This window comes from Erythrolamprus reginae, chromosome 1 (genome assembly GCF_031021105.1).
Source record: "Erythrolamprus reginae isolate rEryReg1 chromosome 1, rEryReg1.hap1, whole genome shotgun sequence".
NCBI lineage: Eukaryota > Metazoa > Chordata > Lepidosauria > Squamata > Dipsadidae > Erythrolamprus > Erythrolamprus reginae.
In genome coordinates, this window is record NC_091950.1 from 310,507,168 (window position 1) to 310,530,795 (window position 23,628).

The following is a 23,628-nucleotide window of genomic DNA, read 5'->3' on the forward strand; positions in this document are numbered from 1 at the left end:
GACAATGAGAGTGGTTAATTTTAATAGCAAGAATTGAAGTAGAGCTTAGAATGTGTCTTACTTAACAAAAATAGTGTTTTGGATTTATTGGGCACTGCTTATGTAGAAAAAGGCACATGAACATTGTTCTTTGAAGATCCAGTGAAATTGGTGTTTCTTTTAAACATCTTGGTAGTGTCCTATTTTGGGAGGAAGTTATCATACACATAATCTTCGAAACCAGCTTTAGCATTTATTTTCATGCTTAGATCTTACTGCATGAAGATCTAAACATCCGAACAACAAAAGTGGATTCTCCATGCTTAATTCATAGTTAAAACATCATTCAGCCCAGGAAAGACATGGCCCCCAAGTACACAATGGACTGTAAAGTGTATGTCACTGTAAGTGTTTGAGTTGTTGTTTGAGAGGAAAATAGGGAATATTACCTTCATTTGTGGCCTTGAGTTAATTATAAAGTCATAAAGACAGGATATATATAAAAAAATCTAACAAATAAATGAAGAGTGGAATAAAACATGGCTACCATTTATGGAAATAATTGGGCAGAACTTTTTTATGCACCGAGACCACCAATCCATGCTCCGTTTTTTTTTAAAAAAAAATCTCTGCTTTTGTTTTCTTGCTTTTTTCTTTCTAACTTTTGTGGGACCATTTGTTTTTCTTCCCTTTTTAAAAAAAAAATAAATCCAATCAACCCAACCCAAGCCAAATAAATAAATAAATAAGAAAAAGAAAAGAAAAAAACGATCCACCCGCTCAAAGCGAGGAGAGAGTTCAAGGCTGCTCCCTCCGATGTCCCCCCCCCCTCTTTATTTCTCTTCCACGGTTTTATTCCATTCTATTGCTCCCGACGCACCTTTGAAAGATACGGTGATCTCGGCGCGGATCGGAGCGGCGACGCAAATAATAATAATTTAAAAAACAACAACAACCCACCCAAGATTACGGCTATTGCCTGCCCGCCCGCCTTTCCCAGAGAGTCTGAGACATAAAAAGCGAAGGGAAGAAAAAAAGCCACTCCGGCGGCGGCAGCAGCAGCAGCAGCAGCAGCAGTTTCCCCTTTCCCCAGCCCTGACTCTACGGGCGCATGCTCACTTGCGCCCGCAAGCCCTGGACCATATTTGTCAGGACTACTCGAGAGACGGGAGAAAAAAAATAAAGAGACACACAGAGAGGATTTTTGGGGGGGTAAGGAAGCGGCTGCTTCGGATACGATCGCTAACCCAATTTAAACCGCAATCGCATAAGGCTCGGGACGGCTTGGGTGGGAGGGGGGAGAAAAAATCGCTTCCGTTCCTTCGCCGGGGATGAAAGTTGAGAGAGAGAGGGAGAAGGAGATAAAGGAAGGCAAGCGCACCTCCTCTATACCTCCCTCAACCAAACGGGCAAAAAGGGGGGGGGGGAGATTTAAAAAAAATTCTTATTCTTATTTAAGGAATGGGGGAGGCTTTCCCTCCTCCCCCTTTCGACGCACCCAGCGAAGGAAATGGAAGTAATTCTGGGGAAAGTGGCCCGATGACTCCGAAGTGGCCGAGGAGTGGGGTGGGTGGGTCGCGGGGTGGGAGAGGGAGGTGGAGAAAAAATAATCTTTCCTAAAATCCGAAGTGCCTGAGAGTGAAAGAGGAACAAAAGAGCGAGCGAAGGAAGAGGCTGCGCCCCCCCTCCATTTCCCCGCCCGGGCTCTGCTCCCCCCCCCGAATTCTTGACGGGCATCGGGAGCGGAAAAGGGGGGGGGGCAGAAGTGGCCGGGAAATAAGGAATCGGGCAACGCACAATCGCCCACATATTGATGTGGAGGAGCGGGGCGGGGGAGGGAGCGTTGAGCCATTTGCGGCGTCCTGCCCTACCGCTTTGGTGAGGCGGGGGGGGGGCATGAATTCTTTGACACTTCCCCAGGAATGCCGGGGAGGGAGGGTGCCGCCGCCAAGATTTGGGGTGTCGGGCGAGAGGGGGATCGTGCATCCCAGCGCTCACTCTTGTTTGGTTTCAGGGGATCCCTCGAGAAGGAAGCACACAGATTCGGCTTGCAATGGGATATACCGGTTGAATGTGTAGCATGCGTTGTGTCTCCTTTTTTGCAGAAGGGGGGGGCGGAGAGGGAAAAAAAAGGCCTGTTCCGTTCAGCGCGTAAGCAAGCCGCCGCCGCCCGTTTCGGGGAAAAGGAGAGGATTGTGGGGGGGTAATTGGGATTTTTTTCGCTTCCTCGTCTCCCTTGTGCAGCTTATGGACTTTGTGGCGTTTGGGAGTGCGCGCGTGGCGGTGCACCCGTGCGCGCGTGTGTGTCTCGGGCTATAGAAATATAATACCGAGCTCCCCCAATTCCGCCATTTTGGGCAAACTTTGCACACGCACGCACACAACCACACGCGCAGGAGAGACGCGCCTAAGCAGTTTGTAGTGAGAGAGGGAGGGAGCGCGCGCGGGCGCGGGACCGCGCGAGAGGAGCGTGCGTGTAGTAGGGGGTCGAGTAGAGAGTGAGGGAGAGAAAAAGCTTCTTGATTCCTGTGCATGTCTTTCGCTAAGTGTAAACATGTGTATGTGTGGTGGGGAGCGGCGCTCTTCCCGAGGGTGGGGGGAAGAGTCCAATTCGAAGGTTGTCAGCAAAATACACACACAGAGAGAAAACCCGGCCGGTGAAAGAGACGGCGGAGCGCTGCGTACATTTTTCGAGGCGGCGACAAGAGATGCCTCGTGTGAATTCCGCTCGCCACTCGCACCTGGGTGCCCTCGCGCTCTCCCAACTTTGCTCGCCCGCCTCTCCTCCTTTTTACCAGCGCCTGCCGCTTCCTGGGGAAGCCTATGAATGAAAACGGGAGCCGGAGTTGCACACTTGTTCGCCGCTCGTTGCGGGAAGGAAGAGAGGTGGGCGAGTGGCAAGGATGTGAGGGAGAACCCGGGGCCCTTATCTGAGGCGCTCGGGGGTCGAAAATACAGAACTGCGCGCGTCTTTACGCTTGGGCGCTCCTGCGGCCCCGTTCTGTTTTCTTCCTTAGATCGCTTATAGGGCAAAGAAAAGGAGGGAGAGTGAAGGCTTAAAGTTTGAAAGGAGCCAGCGGACCCCAGAGAGAAGACCCCCCCCTCTGCCCGCCCTCTTTATTTTTCCAGGCCTCAGATTTGGGGCCCGGCTAAGGAGACCGGGGAGTGCGAGCCGTCTCCCCTCTCCAAAGGGGGAATCTTGGGAGTCCGCCCAGGAAAAGCCTGGATCAAGTGGCTGCTGGAGGTGGGGGGAGGAGAGGCGAAAAAAGCCTTGACCCCCTTTTTTCTCTTTGCAGTCGAAGGGGGACCTGGGTTTCCCCTCACCCCCGAGGATATGGGAACGTGGAAGGGTGTTGTTTCCAAAATGAGGGTAGGGGGAAACAAAAGGCTTCTTGAGTTGACTTCTCGGCAGCCTCCCCTTCCCGGTTTCCGTCGCGGCCGCCGTAAGAAGGAAAAAAAAACGGGACTCGATTAACAAACAAGAGCCTTTCATTATGCAACTTCCTCAGTCTCGAGCGCCCGGTTTCTGCCCTCTCTCTCTCCTGCCTCGCGTGCACCTTTTTGTTTTTGCCCGCCGTGCAACAATCGCGCCTTCCTTTAGGGTTATTTCCCTAAAGATGGAAAAGAGAGGCCGGTCGTAAAACAAAAAAGTTATTTCGGGCGTCCCAGGGCGAGCTGATCCGAGGTGCTTTTCATTTATAAGCGGAGGAAAGAGGCAGGACTCGATGGGGAGGGGAGGAAGACAAATCCCGCTGCAAGCCTAAAAGTGGGCTTGCAGGGGGGGGCAGTAAGGGGAAGATGCGGGCAAAAGACCACACGTTTTCGACTTTCCCCCACTCCGCAGTCGCTCTTAATTTTAGAAAAAGTGTGTTTGTGCGGGGTGGGGGGTGTATGTGTGATCTGACGGGGCTGGTCGCAGTATTTCTTCGGGAAAGTTTCAAGTGCAGCAAAAATATAGTTCAAAACTGGCCAAGGGGGGACCCCTACTGGTCAGACGTAGGCATTCGCCTTGGGGAGCAAAGTTCAAATTTAATCCTCAAGTTTTTTTTTACAGAGACTGTTTTTCGCTCCGGGTTAGAACCCGCAGAGAATTAGGCAAAACAATCTGAAAAGCATGTCTTTATCTTCTCTTCCTAACTGTTGTTTCCAGTGTTTCTGTTTTGTATTTCAAGTACGCAAAGTAAGGAAGAGTGGTTGTTATTTAAGAGCTTGCACTGCTAAAGGCTTAATGGATAAAATATACACTGCTCAAAAAAATAAAGGGAACACTTAACACAATATAACTCAACTCAATTTTAGTAAATCAAACTTCTGTGAAATCAAACTGTCCAGGTAGGAAGTAACACTGATTGACAATCAATTTCATATGCTGTTGTGCACATTCAACTTTGTGCAGAACAAAGTATTCAATGAGAATATTTCATTCATTCAGATCTAGGATGTGTTTTTTGAGTGTTCGCTTTATTTTTTTTTTTAGAGGTATCTGACAGATACAATTGTAACTACAAGTTTCTATCCCCTAATTTAGGTTCCTTGTTAGTACTGGTCAATTTCACTTTTGTTCCTAATGCTAATGACATACAAGAGAACTCTAAAACAGCTTTTCATGAATATAAATTTAGACAATATTATGAGATACTCATTGCAAACAAGCAAGCAAAAACAAACAAACAAACAAACAAACAAACAATAAATAAACAAGTGCACAAAGTTATTTATCAGTTGAAATTTAGTTTTCCTTATAGAACTTGGAAGGAAACTAAAGTTATGTCTTCTGTATATTTTAAAAGTGGCATTGGTAGAAATGCTGAAACTAAAAGTTGGTTTGGCAAGAAGCTGTGGCTAGGTGGGAGGTGACAGGAGGCTGGCTCCAGACTTTGGTTAACACCTCCTTGAGTGAGGGGTCCTTCCCACAACCATTAAAGGAAGAAGTTGTGAGGTCCCTTCTCAAGAAGCCTTCCCTGGATCCAGAAGAATTAAAGAACTTTCCTCCAGTCTTCAACCTAGCCTTTGTGGGAAAGGTTATAGAGAATGTGGTGGGGTTCCAGCTCCTACAGTCATTGGATGAAATGGATTATTTAAACCCTTTTCAATCAGGCTTCAGACCTGGCTACAGCATGGTAACTGCTTTGGTCGCTTTGATGGATGATCTGTAGTGAGCCTGAGACTGGGGGTCATTCTTCCATCTTGGTGCTACTTGACCTCTTGGCTGCTTTTGATAACATTGACAATGGTATCCTTCTGTGATGACTAAAGGAGTTGGGAGTTGGAGGTACTGTGGATATTGACTTTATCCAACTGGTTGATTAAAGTTAACTGTTTAGATGGTATTGAAATGAAGAAATTTTGTGAGATTGTCGTAAAATTCCAGAATCATAAAACATTTAGTCTCTGTTCTTCTTTTAATATAATTCACCATCCTTCCAGTTGTTCATTTTACTAAAAAGAGTTTCTTTTATTCTATTTGGGCATTTTCAGTAATTGTACATGTGAAAAATCGATGGGATAGTGGATAATAGATATCTGATGGGGCCACTGAATGAATACTTTCAGGAGATTGCACTGCCGACCTGCACCTGGGCCGTTTTGGGATTCTGGCCTTCATGCTTTTAGCATATTCTTAAACCTGATTGAAGAAGCCACCTGGTTTATGTCACTATAGCTCAGTGGTTCTCAACCTTCCCAATGCCGTGACTCTTTAATACAATTCCTCATGTCATGGTGACCCCCCAACCATAAAATAATAAAATTACAATTACTCCAAAGGGGTCGCGACCCACAGGTTGAGAACTGCTGCTATAGCTGATCATACCTAGGTCTAGCCTTCTTCCAACTAATGCTGTGTTGATTACTGAAATCTCTACTTAAGAACTTAATTCGTTCCGTGACCAGGTTCTTGAGTAGAAACATTCTTAAGTAGAAGCAATTTTTCCCATAGGAATCAATGTAAAAGCAAATAATGTGTGCAAACCCATTAGGAAAGAAATACAGTGATCCCCCGGTTATTGCGTCCCCGACCATTGCGAACAGGGTAATTTGCGATTTTTCAACCCGGAAGTAAACAACACCATCTGCGTATGCGCGCCCTTTTTCTTTCTATGGCCACGCATGCGTAGATGGAGTTTGCCGGGCAGATCAGCTGCTGGGCGGCTTCCCTGGGTCTTCCCCTCTTGCCGGGGTTTCCCCTTTGCGTGGGCGGCGGGGAAACCCCAGCCCCGCTTCCCAGCTGAGTGGCGCGAGCAACGGCGTGGGCGGGCGAAGGGCGGGCGGCGCTGGCTTCCCCTCAGGAGACGCGCCTTCTCTCTTTTTTTTCTTGCGGCGAGCCCGAGCCGTTCCTCTCTCGACCGCAGCCGAGCTTCCCTCGGCCCCCTTTGGCCCCGTCGCCTCCTCCCCGCCTGCGAGACTCTTCTTCTCCGGCTTTCGGAGCTCCTCCGCCGTCACCCGGCTTCTGGCAGAAGCCTTCTCTCTTTTTTTTCGTGCGCTTGGCGAGGAAAAGCAGGCGGGGAGGAGGCGAAGGGAAGCTCGGCTGCGGTCGAGAGAGGAACGGCTCGGGCTCGCCGCAAGAAAAAAAAGAGAGAAGGCTTCTACCAGAAGCCGGGTGACGCCGGAGGAGCTCCGAAAGCACGAGCGGCGGCCAGACAAGCGGCGGCCGCACCAGCAGCGGCAGCACGAGCGACGGGGCCAAAGGGGGCCGAGGGAAGCTCGGCCGCACCAGCAGCGGCGGCACGAGCGGCGGCCGCACCAGCAGCGGCCGCACCAGCAGCGGCGGCACCAGCAGCGGCGGCACGAGCGGCGGCCGGACGAGCGGCGGCCGCACCAGCAGCGGCGGCACGAGCGACGGGGCCAAAGGGGGCCGAGGGAAGCTCGGCCGCACCAGCAGCGGCGGCACGAGCGGCGGGCGGACAAGCGGCGGGCAGGCGGGCGGGCAGGCGGCTCCTCAGCTGTTGGGCGGGGGTCTTCCCAGGTGCGGAAGTAAAAAACACCATCTGCACATGCGCGGCCATGAAAAAAGGGCGCGCATGCGCAGATGGTGTTTTTACTTCCGCAGCGCTACTTCGCGAAAACCCGCTTGTTGCGGGGGGTCCTGGAACGGAACCCTCGCAACGAGCGGGGGATCACTGTAAAAGCTTGGAATTTGGGTAAGAGGAAGAGAAGGAAGAAGAGGAGGACAGTCGCTGCCGAAGGAAGAATGTGAGGTGAGCGCCTCCTTTTGCTTTTCCATGCCCAGACATTCCAGGAGGCAACCTTGCCCTGGGTGTATGGGAGGCAGCATGAGGGAATCACCACAGTGAATTGGTTTATTCCCTCTCCAAGCGCCCAGAGAAAGGAAAACGCTCCGTTCGCTCTGGGCTGCCAAAGCCTCCTTAAGTGCCACCAAAAGCCTCCTCTGGCAGCCCAGAAAAACCCGAGATGGCCGGGATTAAAGGGGGAATGGCAGGAAATTGGCCGGGCCTTTGTGCCACTCTCAAATTTCCTGGGAAATTTTTCCGGGCTTGGGTTCTTAAGTAGAAAATGGTTAAGAAGAGGCCAAAAAATCTTGAGTACCAGGTTCTTATCTAGAAAAGTTCTTAAGTAGAGGCGTTCTTAAGTAGAGGTATCACTGTATTAGGAAACTTGGGTGGGTTCTAACTTACTTCACTGCTGGTTTGCTTCTTCCGCTGCGTGGTCACGCCTCGTGTGCTTTGTGTGTGGGTGCATGCGCCGCACCAATTTTTTTTTGCAGTAGTCTATTTGCATGTTGGGTGGACCTGCCTGGAGACGGATGGAGGAGAGTGCCTTGGTTCCTAAGACCATCGGAAATATGTGTTTTCCAATGGTCTTAGGCAACCCCTGTGAAAGGGTCATTCGACTCCAAAGGGGTCGCGACCCACAGGTTGAGAACTGCTGCTATAGCTGATCATACCTAGGTCTAGCCTTCTTCCAACTAATGCTGTGTTGATTACTGAAATCCTGAACATGCTAAATGGGCTATTGAAAGTGAGTTTCAGGTGAGCCTATTCTTTCTATTGATAGAACAGATAGAGATTGAAGGAACATTTTGTTCTAGTTTGAAGGGTTTTACGTAGTTCATGCTTTGGGAAGGAAGAAACGGTTATTGTGTCTACAAATGCCACGGTTGGTGCAGAAGTTGATGAAGAAAATTAAGGCTGACAAGGATTGATTTTAGCAATACAAGGGTCTATGGCACAATACTGCAATCTTTTGTGAGGCTGTGGTTGATGAATTACATAAAGTGGAGTTGCTATCAATATATAATTCTTATTGCAACTAATTATATGAGCATGACTAGTCTAAATGTTGGTTCATATTCTATTGTATGGTTCACTATGCAGAAATCTAGTCTAGTGGGGACATAAAAGAAGGCCTTTACAATGGCTGCAATTAGTTTGTGGAATTATGTCTGTAAAGACTACAGATTTCCTCATTTTTGTTTGGTTTTGTGTGTATACTGAATGATTTTTCTCTCTTTTTTTTTAGCTATTCATTGGTTTGAGATATGATCAGTTCTACTCTTTGATGATGAAGATTTTTTTTCATTGTATTTTGAGAAGATATTTTAAACACTTTTAAACTGAATATTGTCTTGGGAGCTCTTTGGTGAAAAAACACAAGTCATAAGTAATCTAATAAACTAATATGAAAAGTTTGAAACATTTCAGATTTGGTTATTAGAAGGCCTTTTAAAGCAAATTTCTTCAGATGCATTTGTTTATTTAAATTTATATGCTGCTCTTAGCCATGCAATGCTGTAAACAGCTAATGATCGAGAGTTAGTAATCTTATTTTCCACCCATTCCACCCATTTTAAATCTTTAAATATTTTAATTAATTGGATTATTATGATTTGTTTCACTTGTTGTGAGCCGCCCCGAGTCTTCGGAGAGGGGCGGCATACAAATCCAAATAATAAATAAATAAACAAACAAACAAACAAACAAATAAATAAATAAATTCACTCTTAATTGGAATAAATAGCCTTTCAATTGTAAGGATGTTATATTCTCATGGAGGTGATACAATATAGGGATATTTCCTTCCTTCATTTCCATGAAATGCATTTAGCGAACTTTTGACAGTGCAGGTAATATTGCTCGTCTCTGACAAGTACTATTTTTATCTATCTATCTATCTATCTATCTATCTATCTATCTATCTATCTATCTATCTATCTATCTATCTATTTTGTCAAGTACGTATTGGTAGTATACAAAGATAAAGCAATGTTTATATACTGTACATTATACTAGTAAGAGAGAAACATGAGGACAGGGGAGGGAAGGTATGCTGGTGCACTTATGCACACCCCTTACTTACCTCTTAAGAATCTGGAGAGGTCAGCAGTGGATAGTCTAAGGGTAAACTATGACTTCATTTACTCTCCATTTAGCTCATTACTAAATCGATTAAATAAATTACATTAGGATAGCTTTTTCACATAGTCCGGTGTATTAGGAAGTTTCATGGCATAATTGTTATTTTAAAATTTGTTTCATTGAATCACTTTGATTCAAACAGTACATTTCAACATATTAAGTTGCGATCAGTTTTGCAAACAAGAGATTACTTGAATGCAAGATAATATTTGTTATGTTTTATTTAAGAGCTTGGCCTTGAGCTGTTCTTGAGTTGAAATGAATGGGCTTCTCATGATGCATGTTGACAAAAACAGTTTTCTGATAGATAATAAGAATGTACAGTATTTCTTTCTACACATTGCTTATTTTACTCTCTGAATAGATAATCTGAATAGTGCTATTGCAAAGCATGCTGTATTGATTAATGTTGAAAGGTTAAGCAAAACTGTCTCATTTAAAACTAGCTAATCAGCTGTAGAACAAATCTGTAAGTGCCTTAGTAATCCAGTAAATTAAGTGTTAAGAACAAAATAACATTAATGCTAGAATTATTTTATCAATTTATTTCCAAATAAACTGTCTTTCAGAATGAATTTATAAGATTTATGCTGAATGCCACACCAATGCAGCAGAATGGGATAACTAACTGAAGGATTCTATACATAACAGCAAGATTCCATAGTATAATGTATGATCTATGAAAAAGATATTGAATGCTCATTGAGAATCTTTTTCTTTTTCCAAATGTGAAATTTTCAGTCTTGTGATTGCCGTAACATACTGTCCTGAACTTCCATCCATAGCTTACTATACTAGTTATTGTATTTTTGCGCTAGGATGAATTGTATTGTGTATTAGCTTGGTGTGCTGAACTGAAATTGTTGTTGCAGCGAGATCTTCGTTCAGCTTCAGAATGAGACAAATTTTCCGCTACAGTATACTGTAAGTGCTATGAAAATGTTTTTATGAATCCATAATTTCTGATTAGATTATTGTTAGTGTGCTATAAAGCAAATCCATTCATTCCCTACCTCCTTTACGTCAACAATATATATAAAAAAAGGAAAGAGAAGATATTAGCCAATACTCTTGTCTACAACTCAGAGGAGTTCCTTGGTTACCTAACACAAGCCTTAGGCATGCAGGATACAGTGAAAAGAAAATTAATGGCATTTATTATTTATTTATTTATTTATTGGATTTGTATGCCGCCCCTCTCCAGAGACTCGGGGCGGCTAACAGCGACAATAAAACAGTGTACAATAGTAATTTGGTATTGATGATTAAAAATCAATTAATATAAAAACCAAACATTTATGGTTGAAATAAAATACATCAAAGCCAAATACTGTATACTGAGGACCGGAAGTATTCCAGACTAAAATAGGGCAACTTATACTGTTGACAGGCTTTCAGGTGAAAGAATTACATCTGTGTGTGATAGTGTCTCAGATGACACTCTAGGACCAAAAGCTTTGGATTGTGCATACAGCGTGATTCTGTGCAGACTGCTTTGAAAATAAATACAAGTACGTAGTTCTACAGTTACATTTAACTGGAGAATTAATGACCGTTCAAAGTTACAATGGCACTGAAAAAAGTGACTTGCGACCATTTCTCACAGTTAAAATCTTTGTAGCATCCCCATGATCGTGTGATCAAAATTCAGATGCTTGGCAACTGATTCATACTTGGGGCCATTACTGTGTCCTGGGGTCATGTTGAACCCCTTTTAAGAGTCAATGGGGAAGTCCAATTCACTTAACCACCAAGTTATTAACTGATCAACTGCAACGATCCATTTAACAACTGTGGCAAGCAAGGTCATGAAACGGGAGAAAACTCACAACAAATGTACCAAATGTTTGGCTCAGTTGTCATCGTAAGTCGACTATTAGCTGTACCACTGAATGCCATTCATCGTATTGCTAGACAAATAGTTTTCAGTGCTTGCCTAAAATAAATTGCCAAAAATAATGAAACAATTGTGATTTTGCTCCATCAACTTCTGCAATGATATACCATAGAAATTATTTTCTCTGTCACACAATACTAGGATGAGGGGGCGCTCCCTAAATCTCATAGGTAAGAAAGTGCAGACAAATAAAGGAAAATATTTCTTCACCCAGAGGGTCGTTGGTTTATAGAAGTCACTTCCAGAAGAGATTGTGACACCTGTCAGCCTTGATAGCTTCAAGGCAGGATTAGACCTAATTCATGGATGCCAAGTGTATCGGTGGTTATTGAAATGGATGTCCATGTGCCGCCTTTATGTTGGTTGAGGCAGGCAGGATTCCCTTGAGTACCATTTGTTGGGGGTCAAGGGAAAGGGAGGGTCTTGCCTTCTCTTTCTGCTCCAGACCCCCATGTACAATTGGTGGGCCACTGTATGACGCATAATGCTGGACTTGATGGGCTTTGGTCTGATTCAGCATGGCTCTTCTTACGTTCTTTTCTCCAGGATGATTGTTCCTAATCTGGTCTTTCTAACTTTCCAACAGGGTACCCATTGCTGCTGTAATTGAGTTGCCTTGCTTGCCTTCTTGCCCAGAGAGAGAGAGAAAGAGAGACGGCGGGGGAGTGAGGGAGGGAGGGACAGGGAGAAAGGAGAGGGGAGAGAGAGAAAGAGAAAGTTGGGTCTTTGCCTAATGTGTCCAAGTATGATAATTTGAGCCTATTCATTTGTGACTCAAGTCAGAACCCTGGGCTTGATTTGTTTAATGATTCACCTGTTTGTTTTGTTGACTTCACTGCAGTTCCAAAACATCAATCCGTTTTTTCCCCTGTTTCTTCAAAGTACAGCTTTCATGAAGTGTCCTAGGCAAAACCGCTGCCCTCACAGTTCTAATATTTATAGGCATAGACCTAGGTCAGCTCCACTGTGTACAGTATATGACATCAAAAAAGTAACTCCAAAGCACAGTTAAAAGCATGTTATTATATTTCCAATAGTAACGTAATCTCTGGTTATGCTTTATTTCTGCCCTTTCTCCCCCATCCCTGAAGTGCTGTGAAATGGAGGAGGTTTTCTTAGAGATGTTTCTTTCTCTCTTCAGATTGTTATGGATGTGAGCTTTATGCCTCATTCAATTAGGATCAGATCAGGGTCATCTTCTTTACTTTCTATATCATTGTGGTATCTGAATATCTTTTTCAAGGCCTTCCTTGAACATGCTAGTCTGAGGTTATTTTGTGACTTCTGGATCTTGTTGATAGTCTGAAAAAGTAGGAGCTATCTATACTTCATCATCGGTTCTGGTTGTTTATACCTGTTCTCTATTAGTTTGATCTTTTAAACTATGTCCTATGTCAGTGATGGCAAACCTTTTTTTACTTGCGTGCCAAAAGGGTGTGCATGCCCACAATAGCTTGCATGCATGTGCCCACACCCCATACAATGCCTTCATCCCATGCATGATTACACAATCCCCCCATGCTCCCCCCCCCGCCCCGCAAATGCACACAGATCTCATTGAAGCCTCTGGAGACTATTCATGGTGAAAAATGGGCCTACTGGGCCGACTGGAAGTTGGTTTATGAACTTTCAGTAGGCCTGTTGTGCCATTTTTCGCCTTCACCAGACTTCAGGAGGCTCTCCTGAAGCCTGGAGAAGGCAAAAATGGCCTCTCCTGCCCTCTGGAAGGCTGAAAATCAACTGGCCAGTGCGAACATGTATGCTGAAACTGACATAGAACAACACCTTGCATGCCCTCAGATATGGCTCTGTGTGCTACCTGTGGCACCCCTGCCATAGGTTCGCCATCACAGCCCTATGTTTTCACTTTGCTCCTTGACTTTCATACTAGTTCAGTACTAGCTATCAGGATAGTAGTTTACTGTTTCTTCCTCCAATTTTAAGTCATGCTCCTGTTTTGGAGTCGAGCCTCCATCAGGTTGAATGAGTAAGGGGAGAACTAATATTTCTTCACCCAGAGGGTCGTTGGTTTATGGAATTCACTTCCAGAAGAGATTGTGACAGCTGTCAACCTTGATAGCTTCAAGGCAGGATTAGACAGATTCATGGATTCCAAGCATATAGATGGTTATTGAAACGGATGTCCAAGTGCTGCCTCTCTGTTGGTTGAGGCAGGCAGGATTCCCTTGAGTACCACTTGTTGGGGGTCAAGGGGAAGGGAGGCTCTTGCCTTCTCTTTCTGCTCAAGATCCCCGTGGACAATTGGTGGGCCACTGTGTGACACAGAATACTGGACTCGATGGGCTTTGGCCTGATTCAGCATGGCTCTTCTTATGTTCTTATATTCTTAACTCATAGCCTTGTCTCACTCTTTTTCTTATCTGGAGCCAGACTGTACAGTGATACCTCTACTTACGAACTTAATTTGTTCTGTGACCAGATTCTTAACTAGAAAAGTTTGTAAGAAGAAGCAATTTTTCCCATAGGAATCAATGTAAAAGCAAATAATGTGTGCAATTGGGGAAACCACAGGGAGGGTGGAGGCCCCGTTTCCTCCCAGGAGATTCCTAGAGAGGCCCCATGGAGGCTTCTCCCTGCCTGTTCCAGCCCTGTTTCCTTCCCGGAGATTCCAGAGAGGACTCATGGAGGCTTCTCCCTGACTTTTCCGGTTACAGTTTCTGAGACTTGGGTTTGTAAGTAGAAAATGGTTCTTGAGAAGAGGCAAAAAATCTTGAACACCCAGTTCTTCTGTAGAAAAGTTCGTAAATAGAGGCTTTCTTAGATAGAGGTACCACTGTATTGCCATTTTCCATCTGGAGTCAGGCTTCCTATCCTACAAATAGAATTTTATACAATGATAATGAGATGTTCTGCGATTCCCGTTTTCCTATACAAATTCTAGAGCTTGACATGTTTGACACAAAGGTCTTTCAATAATCAGTAAAGCATATATTGACTTCTTTTTTTTCTTTTATTGAATCCTTTAGTTTTTTTGAGTTATCCCAGTTCTGAATCAGCAATCATATCTTTTATTCCTTGCCTTTTCTAAAGTCAGCTTGAACATCTGGCATTTCCCTTCCCATTTAGGACTTTAATCTGCATTGAATGATCTTGAGCATTATTTTACTAACATGTGACACTAAGGAATATTATATGACAGTCTGCACACGCTTTTAAATCTGTCTTTTATATTGGTGCCTTCAGATGTCTTCAGATCTTTTAGCTGTTACATTGTTCTACGGATTTGCTTCCATGGTTTGAATAGAATTTTACAGATTATTCTTTTGTGACTTGCCACAAATATCTACTCCATCAATTCTTGTAGTCTTATGATAGTAATAATTATCTAACTGATCAAACTTCAATTTCTAGTACTAGACGTTATTGTAAATACTGCAGGGATTATCTGCGAAGGTATTTGGGAGGTGGACATTTCTATTGTATAGAATGTCAGTACATTTCTTCCACCTTTGCTTTGTCTTCTTTAAGTCAGTTTATTTTATTTATTATTTATTTATTGGATTTGTATGCCGCCCCTCTCCATAGACTCGGGGCTGCTAACAACAATGATAAAAACAGCATGTGACAATCCAATAATAAAACAACTAAAAACCCTTATTATAAAACCAAACATACACACAAACATACCATGCATAACTTGTAATGACCTAGGGGGAAGGACATTGGGCCAGAATACATCCGGAACCGCCTTCTACCGCATAAATCCCAGCAGCCGATAAGGCCCCACAGAGTTGGCCTTCTCCGGGTCCCGTTGCCTAAACAATGTCGTCTGGCGGGCCCCCAGGGGAAGAGCCTTCTCTGTGGCGGCCCCGGCCCTCTGGAATCAACTCCCCCCAGAGATTAGAACGGCCCCCACCCTCCTTGTCTTTTGCAAATTACTTAAGACCCACCTTTGTCGCCAGGCATAGGGGAGTTAAGTTATCCTTTCCCCCTAGGCTATTACAAGTTATGCATGCTATGTTTGTGTGTATGTTTGGTTTTTTATAATAAGGGTTTTTTATTTGTTTTTATTAATTGGATTGTTCATGTTGTTTTACCACTGTTGTTAGCCGCCCCGAGTCTGCGGAGAGGGGCGGCATACAAATGCAATTAATAATAATAATAATAATAATAATAATAATAATAATAATAATAATAATAATAATAATAATATCTCAACTCCCCCATGCCTGGCGGTATAAATGAGTCTTGAGTAGTTTACGAAAGACAGGGAGGGTGGGGGCAATTCTAATCTCCGGGGGGGTGGGGTTGGTTGGTTCCAGAGGACTATCTGTTCTATCCTATAGCATACAATTTGAATTTGGAATTCCTTCTGAGATCAGAGGTAGTTTGGGAGAGTACCCACCCCCTCCATCCTTGATGTTTTGTAGATTCCATTGTAATGTTGCACGTTGTCTTATCCTATAACTCTCTGAAAATTCCTGACATCTTTATCTTTCTTGGCTTGGATTTCTTTCTTCTTAGCAATGTCCACCCTTTCTTCCTGAAATCTAGTTTTTTTGTTCTTTTCTTTGGCAGTCTCTTTTTCATATCCATCTGTATCAATTTCTTTGATTTTATTATGTAATTTTGGTCCCCTCTCCACCCCCTGTACTGATAAAATGAAGGACAAAGGCCTATGGTTGAAAGGTTGATTGGATTAAAACTCTATTTATTGATGATTATCTTGAATTAAGGAGAAAGGAATAATTCTACGAGAAGTCTGCAAGACAATCAATACTAGAAGGTTTTTGTCAGTGGGCTAGGCAGGCAGTATAAAAACTTGACTTTTGAATCAGCCTGAAAGGGAAGGAAAAATAAAAGATGATGAGATTTTTCTCTCCCTGCATCTTAAGTTGAGATCATTCAAGGGAAACTAGTAGTTGGGAGTCCAGCTCTGATCGTTCATCCTTCTGACAAGCTTTTCTTTATGCCAGGAAACTTTTCTGAGCAATCAGAAAAGCTCTATCTCCTTAACAGACTGGACTTGAGCCTGGCCAGTGTGACCATGAAGTGGGCAATTGGACTTGCAATTAAGCTAAAGAAGGTAATTGGGCCCTGGAGGATTAAAGTTAGCTCCTCCTGTAAATGACCATTTTAGCTCTGAGAAACACAACAGGGGATTTGAGCTCCAGCACCCATTAGAATCAGAGTGCATGCAACCAAGATATTATTTCTACAGCCTTGTTGCTAGCAGGTTTTTTTAATTGCCGAATTTCTATAACAAAGAGAAAACCAGATTATTTTTATCTAAATGTTAATTATTCCATCAGTTGCATTGTAACAGATTGGAACAGATCATGAACTTGTCATGTGCCAGTTGTCACGTGAGGCAAAAATGACCAGGCTCAAATTACAGTGATCCCTCGATTTTTCCCACCCGATGACGTCACTCTCTTCCTTTCTCATCTTTCTTTCTCTCTCTCTTTCTCTATCTTGCTTCTTCCTCTCTCACACTCTCTTCCTCCCTCTCTCATCTTTTTCTTTCCTTCTCTCTCTTTCTCTATCTCTCCCCCTCTTGCTCTCGAGTGGCGGGCGGCGGGCGGGCGGGCGAGTGGCGGGCGGGCAGCAGCGAGGAGCCGAAGATCGGGGTTTCCCCTTTGCGTGGGCGGCGGGGAAGACCCAGGGAAGGTTTCTTCAGCCGGCCAGCAGCTGATCTGCTCGGCAGCGCGGCAGCAACGAGGAGCCGAAGATCGGGGTTTCCCCTTTGTGTGGGCGGCGGGGAAACCCCGATCTTCGGCTCCTCGCTGCTGCGGTGCTGCCGAGCAGATCAGCTGCTGGGCGGACGAAGAAACCTTCCCTGGGTCTTCCCCGCCGCCCACGCAAACTCCACCATCTGCGCATGCGTGGCCATGGAAAAAGGGCGCGCATGTGCAGATGGTGTTTTTACTTCCGCACCACTATATCGCGAAAAATCGAGTATCGCGAGGGGTCTTGGAACGTAACCCTCGCGATACTCGAGGGATCACTGTATTCTACTTCAGTCACGTTATGCTAAGATCTAAGACCTAGTAAGGCTCTAATGCTTGGAAAATTGGAAAGAAAGAGAAGAGAGCAATCAGCAGTGAAATAAATGAATTCAGTTACAATGGTGATGGGTACACGGTTGGAAAAGCTGATTGTCATGGAGAAAATCTATGGTCAGGCATCCCTTGATTTATAACCACAGTGAAGCCCAAAGTTTTTGTTGCTGATACAGTTGTTAAGTGAAGTTTGCCCCATTTTACAACCTTTCTTGCCACAGTTATTAAGTGGGTCACTGTAGTTAAGTTAGTATCAGCGTTGTTAAGTGAATCTGGCTCCCCCATTGACTTATCTTGTCAGATAGTCGCAAAAGGCGATCACATGACCCCAGGACAGTGTAATCATCACTACTATGAGTCGCAGTAGCCAAGTGTCTGAATTTTGATTAGGTGACCATGGGGATATTGCGACAGTCATAAATGTGAAAAAATGGCCATAAGTCACTTTTTTCAGTGCTCTTGTAACTTTGAATGGTCACTAAATGACCTGTTGTAATTTGAAGATTACCTGTATTTAGGTGGTTGCTAACAGTCAACACTGACTGGATAACACATACTTTAGTGTATGGAAGTTGTTTTTAACTCCGTGGTGCTTTTGATGAACAGGTTGCTAGAGCAATTACTTAATTTTATATTTCTGTTTTCAGTTCAAACCCAGTTTCTTGGAGATAAAATTGTACCATGGCAACACATTTTTAATATGTGTACATACATATACATAATTGTATGTGGAATTGCACTGGAAAAAAAGTGAAATTTTAACTAAGTGCAAATATTGCTATGAATCTCCTCATGTGAATAAAATGTCACAAATATGTTTGAATAGAACAGAAGAGAAGAGAAGAGAATATAACAGAATTTTATTGGCCAAGTGTGATTGGCCACACAAGGAATTTGTCTTGATGCACATGCTCTCAGTGTACATAAAAGAAAGAAAAGTTCATCAAGAATCATAAGGTAGTGATTTTTATTATACACAGGGCAGATAACCAACATATTTCTAGACTTACCGTATTTTTCGCTCTATAAGACGCACCTGCTGATAAGACGCACCTAGATTTTAGAGGAGGAAAATAGAAAAAAAAATATTTTGAGCCAAAAAGGGGAGAGGAAGAGAGGAAGGAGTGAAAGAAGGGAGTGAGGGAGGAAAGAAGGGAGGAAGGAAAAGGAAAGCAAGAAATGGAGGGAGGAAAGGAAGGAAGGAAGGAAAGAAAGAAAGAAAGAAAGAAAGAAAGAAAGAAAGGGGGAAGGAACAGGAACAGAGGAAGGAAGCAAGGAAACTTATGAAAGGGGAGAGTAAGAGAGGAAGGACTGAAGGGAGGGAGGGAGGGAAGAAGGTAGGAAGGAGAAAGAAAAGAAGAAATAGAGGAAGGGAAGGTAAAAGAGAGAAAGAAAAAGCAAGAAAGAAAGCAAGAAAGAGAGAAAGAAAGAAAATGAAAGAGAAATAAAAATAGAGAGGGGGAATGAAAGAAATGGAAGGGGGGAAGGAAGGAGAGAAAGCAAGAGAAAGAAAGCAAGCAAGAGAAAGAAAAAAGAATGAAAGAGCAAGAGAGCAAGAGAGAAAAAGAAAGAAAGAAAGAAAGAAAGGCAACTTCAAAGAAAGGCTCACTGAGCATCTCTCACTCTCTCTTTCTATCCCTCTTTCTTTCTCTTCCTTTCTCTCCTCTTCCTTTATCTCCTCTCTCTCCCTCCCTCTCTCTTTCTCTCCCCCCCTCTCCCCCTTTCCCTCTCTCTTTCTCTCTCTCCCTCTCTTGCTATCTGTCCCCCCTCTCCCTCTCTCTTTCTCTCTCTCCCTCTCTTGCTATCTGTCCCCCCTTTCCCTCTCTCTTTCTCTCTCTCCCTCTCTTGCTATCTCTCCCCCTCTCCCACTCTCTCCCTCTCCCTCTCTTTCTCTCTCTCCCCCTCTCTCTCTCTCTCCCCTCCTTTCTCTCACTCTCTCTTTCTCACTATCTTGCTGTCTGTTGCTCTCACTCACTCTCGTTCTCTCTCCGTTCTTCTCAGCGGTGACGCGCGCACGCCCTGCCCGCCTCACCTTTGCCGAGAGCACTTTCGTCCTGGGCTCTCAGCAAGGGGGTTGTAGGAGAGGCGGGGCCGGCGGCAAAGGTGATATTCAATGTCGGGGGCGCACGGGCGGTTGCACGCGCTCCCTATCTCCCTGCTATAGCCCACTCGGAATATTCAAAATAAGAAAAACCTTCACCGGCAAAGCCTTTTCTTATTTTGAATATTCCGAGTGGGCTAGCAGGGAGATAGGGAGCGCGCGCAACCGCCCATGCACCCCCGACATTGAATATCGCCTTCACCGGCCTCCGCTGAGAAAAGCCTTTGCCGGCATTTCCTCTCAGCGTCAAGGAGGCGCAGCGGCGGGCGGAGAGAGGGAAGGGGGGGCAGCGGCGTCCCTCCTGGCCTTGGCGGGCCGCCCGACCCTCCCCACCTCCTGCAAATGCGGCGGGCAGCAGGGGGAAAGCGAGGAGCCGGTTCCGGCGGGCGCGGGGCTTGGCTGGCTGGCTGGCGGGGGGAGCGCCGCTGGTGGTGCGGAGAGAGACCCTCCTCCGGGAGGGAGGGGGCCAGGCAGCAGCTAGCCAGCCAGCCGGCGGGATGGCGCTTCCGAGTTCGCAGCCTCCCTCCCCTCCCTGCCTGCATCTTCGCTCCATAAGACGGGGCTGATTTTTCATCCTACTTTGGGAGGAAAAAAACTGCGTCTTATGGAGCGAAAAATACGGTACTTTAGGTTATTGGTGTAATCTTATACAGCAGTGGTTCTCAATCTGGGGGGGCGGGAGTCAGGATTCCTTTGGGGGTCGAATGACCGTTTCACAGGGGTCGCCCTAAGACCATGGGAAAAGACAAATGTCTGTATTTTTACAGCGTTTACAGTGGGAGTGTACTTCTGACTTCCCTGCTAATCAGCTTAAAGCTCTGTTAGAAGAATTGGCGCTAGACTTATGGTTGGGGGTCAACACAAAATGATGATGATGATGATGATTATTATTATTATTATTATTATTATTTATTAGATTTGTATGCCACCCTCTCCGAAGACTCGGGACGGCTCACAGCAGTAATAGAAACAATATAACAGTGAAACAAATCTAATATTAAAATAAAACATATCTAAAACCCCAGCAATTTAAAACCATACAACACATACATACCAAACATAAAATATAAAAGCCTGGGGGAGGATGTCTCAGTTCCCCCATGCCTGGCGATAAAGGTGGGTCTTGAGTAATTTGCAAAAGACTGTATTAAGGGGTCACAGCATTAGAAATGTTGAGAACCACTGCTGTACAGATAGTCCTGGATCTACAACTGCAAATAAGTTCAACATTTCCACGGAGTTTTGCGCCATTTTACAACTATTACTCTTGTTTTACTTGTCTTCTTAAACTTACCTTCCAACCTTATCTTTAGGCAAAATAAAATACTGGTGAGCAAATGGCTTTCATCTAAGGCTTAAGAACCTTCAAGACCAGGGGTGTCAAACTCAAGGCCCAGGGGCCAGATCCGGCCTGTGGGGCCACCCTAGAAACATGGAAGGATCAGCCCACAGTTCCTCTGCCAGCAAAAATGGAGCTCAAGAAGGCCGCATGCCGCCGCCCTGAGTTCCATTTTCACTGGCAGACCGCTGCAGGAGGCCAAAACTGGAGCTCGTGACTGAGGAGCCCTGATGCCCTGGGAGCTTGAGGGCTAGGATGGGCACTTGCCCTCTGCTGCCTAGCGCTCTGAACAGCCTGTGCTGTCACCCAGGGTCCTCTGCTTGGCCTGAGAGGAATAGGCGGGCTTCTCTGGAGGACAAGGGGTTGGCGCTCTCCCTGGTCTCACCTTCCTCTGCTGGAGACTGGATTCCACGTGCCCCGCCTAGGCCACCACAGATGCCCCAGACACAAGTGATGTTGAGCTGGCTACAGTCACCCTGGTCATGCCCACCCAGCTCCCTTAGGTCAAACACAGGCTTAATGCAGCCCTCAATGAAATCGAGTTTGACACCCCTGTTCAAGACAGTTAAGGAATAGATTAAACACAGTTTAGCCAAGGAATCCTTTAGATGGTGGTGCTAACACAATTCCTCACCTATTCTGTGTAGCAAGTATTAAATAATATGCTTGACTGTATCATAGACATATTATCTAGTAAGCGAGATTTGCTTTCATACATAAGGCTGGTAGTGCTCTCCATTTTTCTGCCTTAATCTTGAAGATATGGCTAAGTCCTTCATGCTGTAATTGGAGCCTTCTGATTCACACCACTGAGGTTTTCTTTCAGATGGTCTTTTTCTTTAGGCTTAAATACTTAATGTTTTTCTCTTAGACATAATAGCACTGGCTGAAATTGACAAGACTTTGGCTTATGAGGATGGCTTTTCAACCATTGGAACCCTATTCCTTGGTAATAACACTATATTGCCGCATCGCACCTAGGAATCTCATTCTTTTTATACTGAGTTTTTGAAGTTGCTGACTAGGCAAGATGAAATCTGGTTTGTGATGAGTAAATGGTTAGGCCCAAGCCTGCTGTCCGACGAAGGAGAAAGCACACATCCTGTAGTCACAGACTGAATCAAAATAGGGATAGCCGGGGTGGCGCAGCAGGTAGAGTGGTGTACTGCAGGCCACTGAAGCTGACTTGTAGATCTGAAGGTCAGCGGTTCAAATCTCATCACCGGCTCAATTTCATCCTTCCGAGGTGGGTAAAATGAGGACCCGGATTGTGGGGGCAATAGCCTAGCTCTGTTAAAAAAGTGCATGTTGTAAGCCTCCCTGAGTCTAAGGAGAAGGGCGGCATAAAAATTGAATGAATGAATGAATGAATGAATAAATAAATAGTCCTCGGAGAGGGGCGGCATACAAACAAACAAACAATAAAATAGGGTTCAATCTCTTTTATAGTCTTGATTCAGTCCTAATCTCATAAGGGGTCACTGGGCAATCAACTTATTCACTTGGAACCTAGCTCCACCCATTGAGAAAAGGGATATCAGTGTACTGTATACCAAAACCCACTTTCTTTAGGCTTAAATATTTAATGTTTTTCTCTTAGACATAATAGCACTGGCTGAAATTGATGAGACTTTGGCTTATGAGGATGCTTGTCAACCATTGGAACCGTATTCCTTGGTAATAACACTATATTGCCGTGTCTCACTTAGGAATCTCATTCTTTTTAGCATAAGTTTTTGGCATATTAAAACAATCTACCCCATTGGGCTACGAGTCTCAGAATTCCCACTTTATTTTTAATTGATGTGAAATTTCTCTTTGTTCTCTGGATACTTCCAAACAAACAGCACCAGAATTTTGCATTTGAAAGCATGCTTAGCTCACCTGTTCAGGACACAAGTAACTTGTTTACTGTAGTCATTTGCATTCATAATTAATGCAACTGTATAGCTTAGCAAGAAATGCCAATTTGGTGCATGATCTTTGAAGAGCAAATTCTTCGGTTGAAAAATCTATTTCATTATTTTATATTTGTGGGATACATATTATTTATTGTATCTGGACACTCATCTGAGCATACAACATCAGCCAAATTATGTAATTTATTATCTTTAACATTTCTGTACTTGTAATATTTTAGTACAGTATATGTAATCCATTACAGATATTTCTTTTATTTACTCAATGTTTTATCCATATGTTTTGGGAATGGAGGTTGACTTCTCAAAATTAAGATGACTCCCACACTACAATGTAAGAATAAAATGAAAATACAATTAAAAATCAATCAAAATGAAACCAACATGGATAGTTTAGGTAGACCATATGGAGGCACCATTGGAGGCACCATTATGTCCAGGGGTGGATTACTCTTAGTTGCTGCTCCCAGTGCGCTGTATGCACAGCATGAGGATTCCTGTGGCATGCACACACTACAAACACGTGTGCATGTGCAGGAAGCAAAAACGTGCCAAAATCTCATAAGGGGTGATGCACATGTGCCCCCTATCAAGATTTTGCTTCTGCACATGCGCAGGAAGCAAAAAAGACCAAAAATTCAAGAAAAAAGATGGCGACACCTGAAGGGCTGGCACTGGACCCAAATTGCGCAATTTGGCAGCCCCTACCAGTGCGGAGTTGCCTACCGCACTGGTAGCAACTCACCACTGATTATGTCTCATAGACACTAGTATGCCTCATGACCTACTTCCCGTGGTGCTTATTACTTTATATTGCAATTCTGAAGCACTTCAAAAGGCACTATCAGGGCATAAATATGGTGCATGTTTTTGATTATTGCATTTGATTTGTGGTAAGCCTGTGTACCTTTATAGGGTGTGTGTGTGTGTAGGTGATAGAGAGCATCTGTGAGGGCTAGGAACAGTGACACTTATTTCATATACCAGTGAACCTTT

At 44.4% G+C, this 23,628-nt stretch overlaps 1 protein-coding gene across 2 annotated transcripts in view; it reads left to right on the plus strand.

Annotated features, from left to right (window-relative positions):
* Positions 1–1,103: 1,103 nt before the first annotated feature.
* L3MBTL3 (L3MBTL histone methyl-lysine binding protein 3) overlaps positions 1,104–23,628 on the plus strand; it is a 136,105-nt gene continuing 113,580 nt past the window's right edge. Inside the window, exon 1 of one of the 2 annotated variants that reach the window (XM_070733494.1) lies at positions 1,104–1,191. Coding sequence is in view for 1 of the 2 variants with exons in the window: in XM_070733493.1 (XP_070589594.1) it covers positions 2,807–2,865 (59 nt within the window). In the remaining variant the exon portion in view is untranslated. Of the gene's footprint in view, positions 1,192–2,763; positions 2,866–23,628 lie in introns of those variants that run through there. The other variant, XM_070733493.1, reaches the window with a different exon arrangement.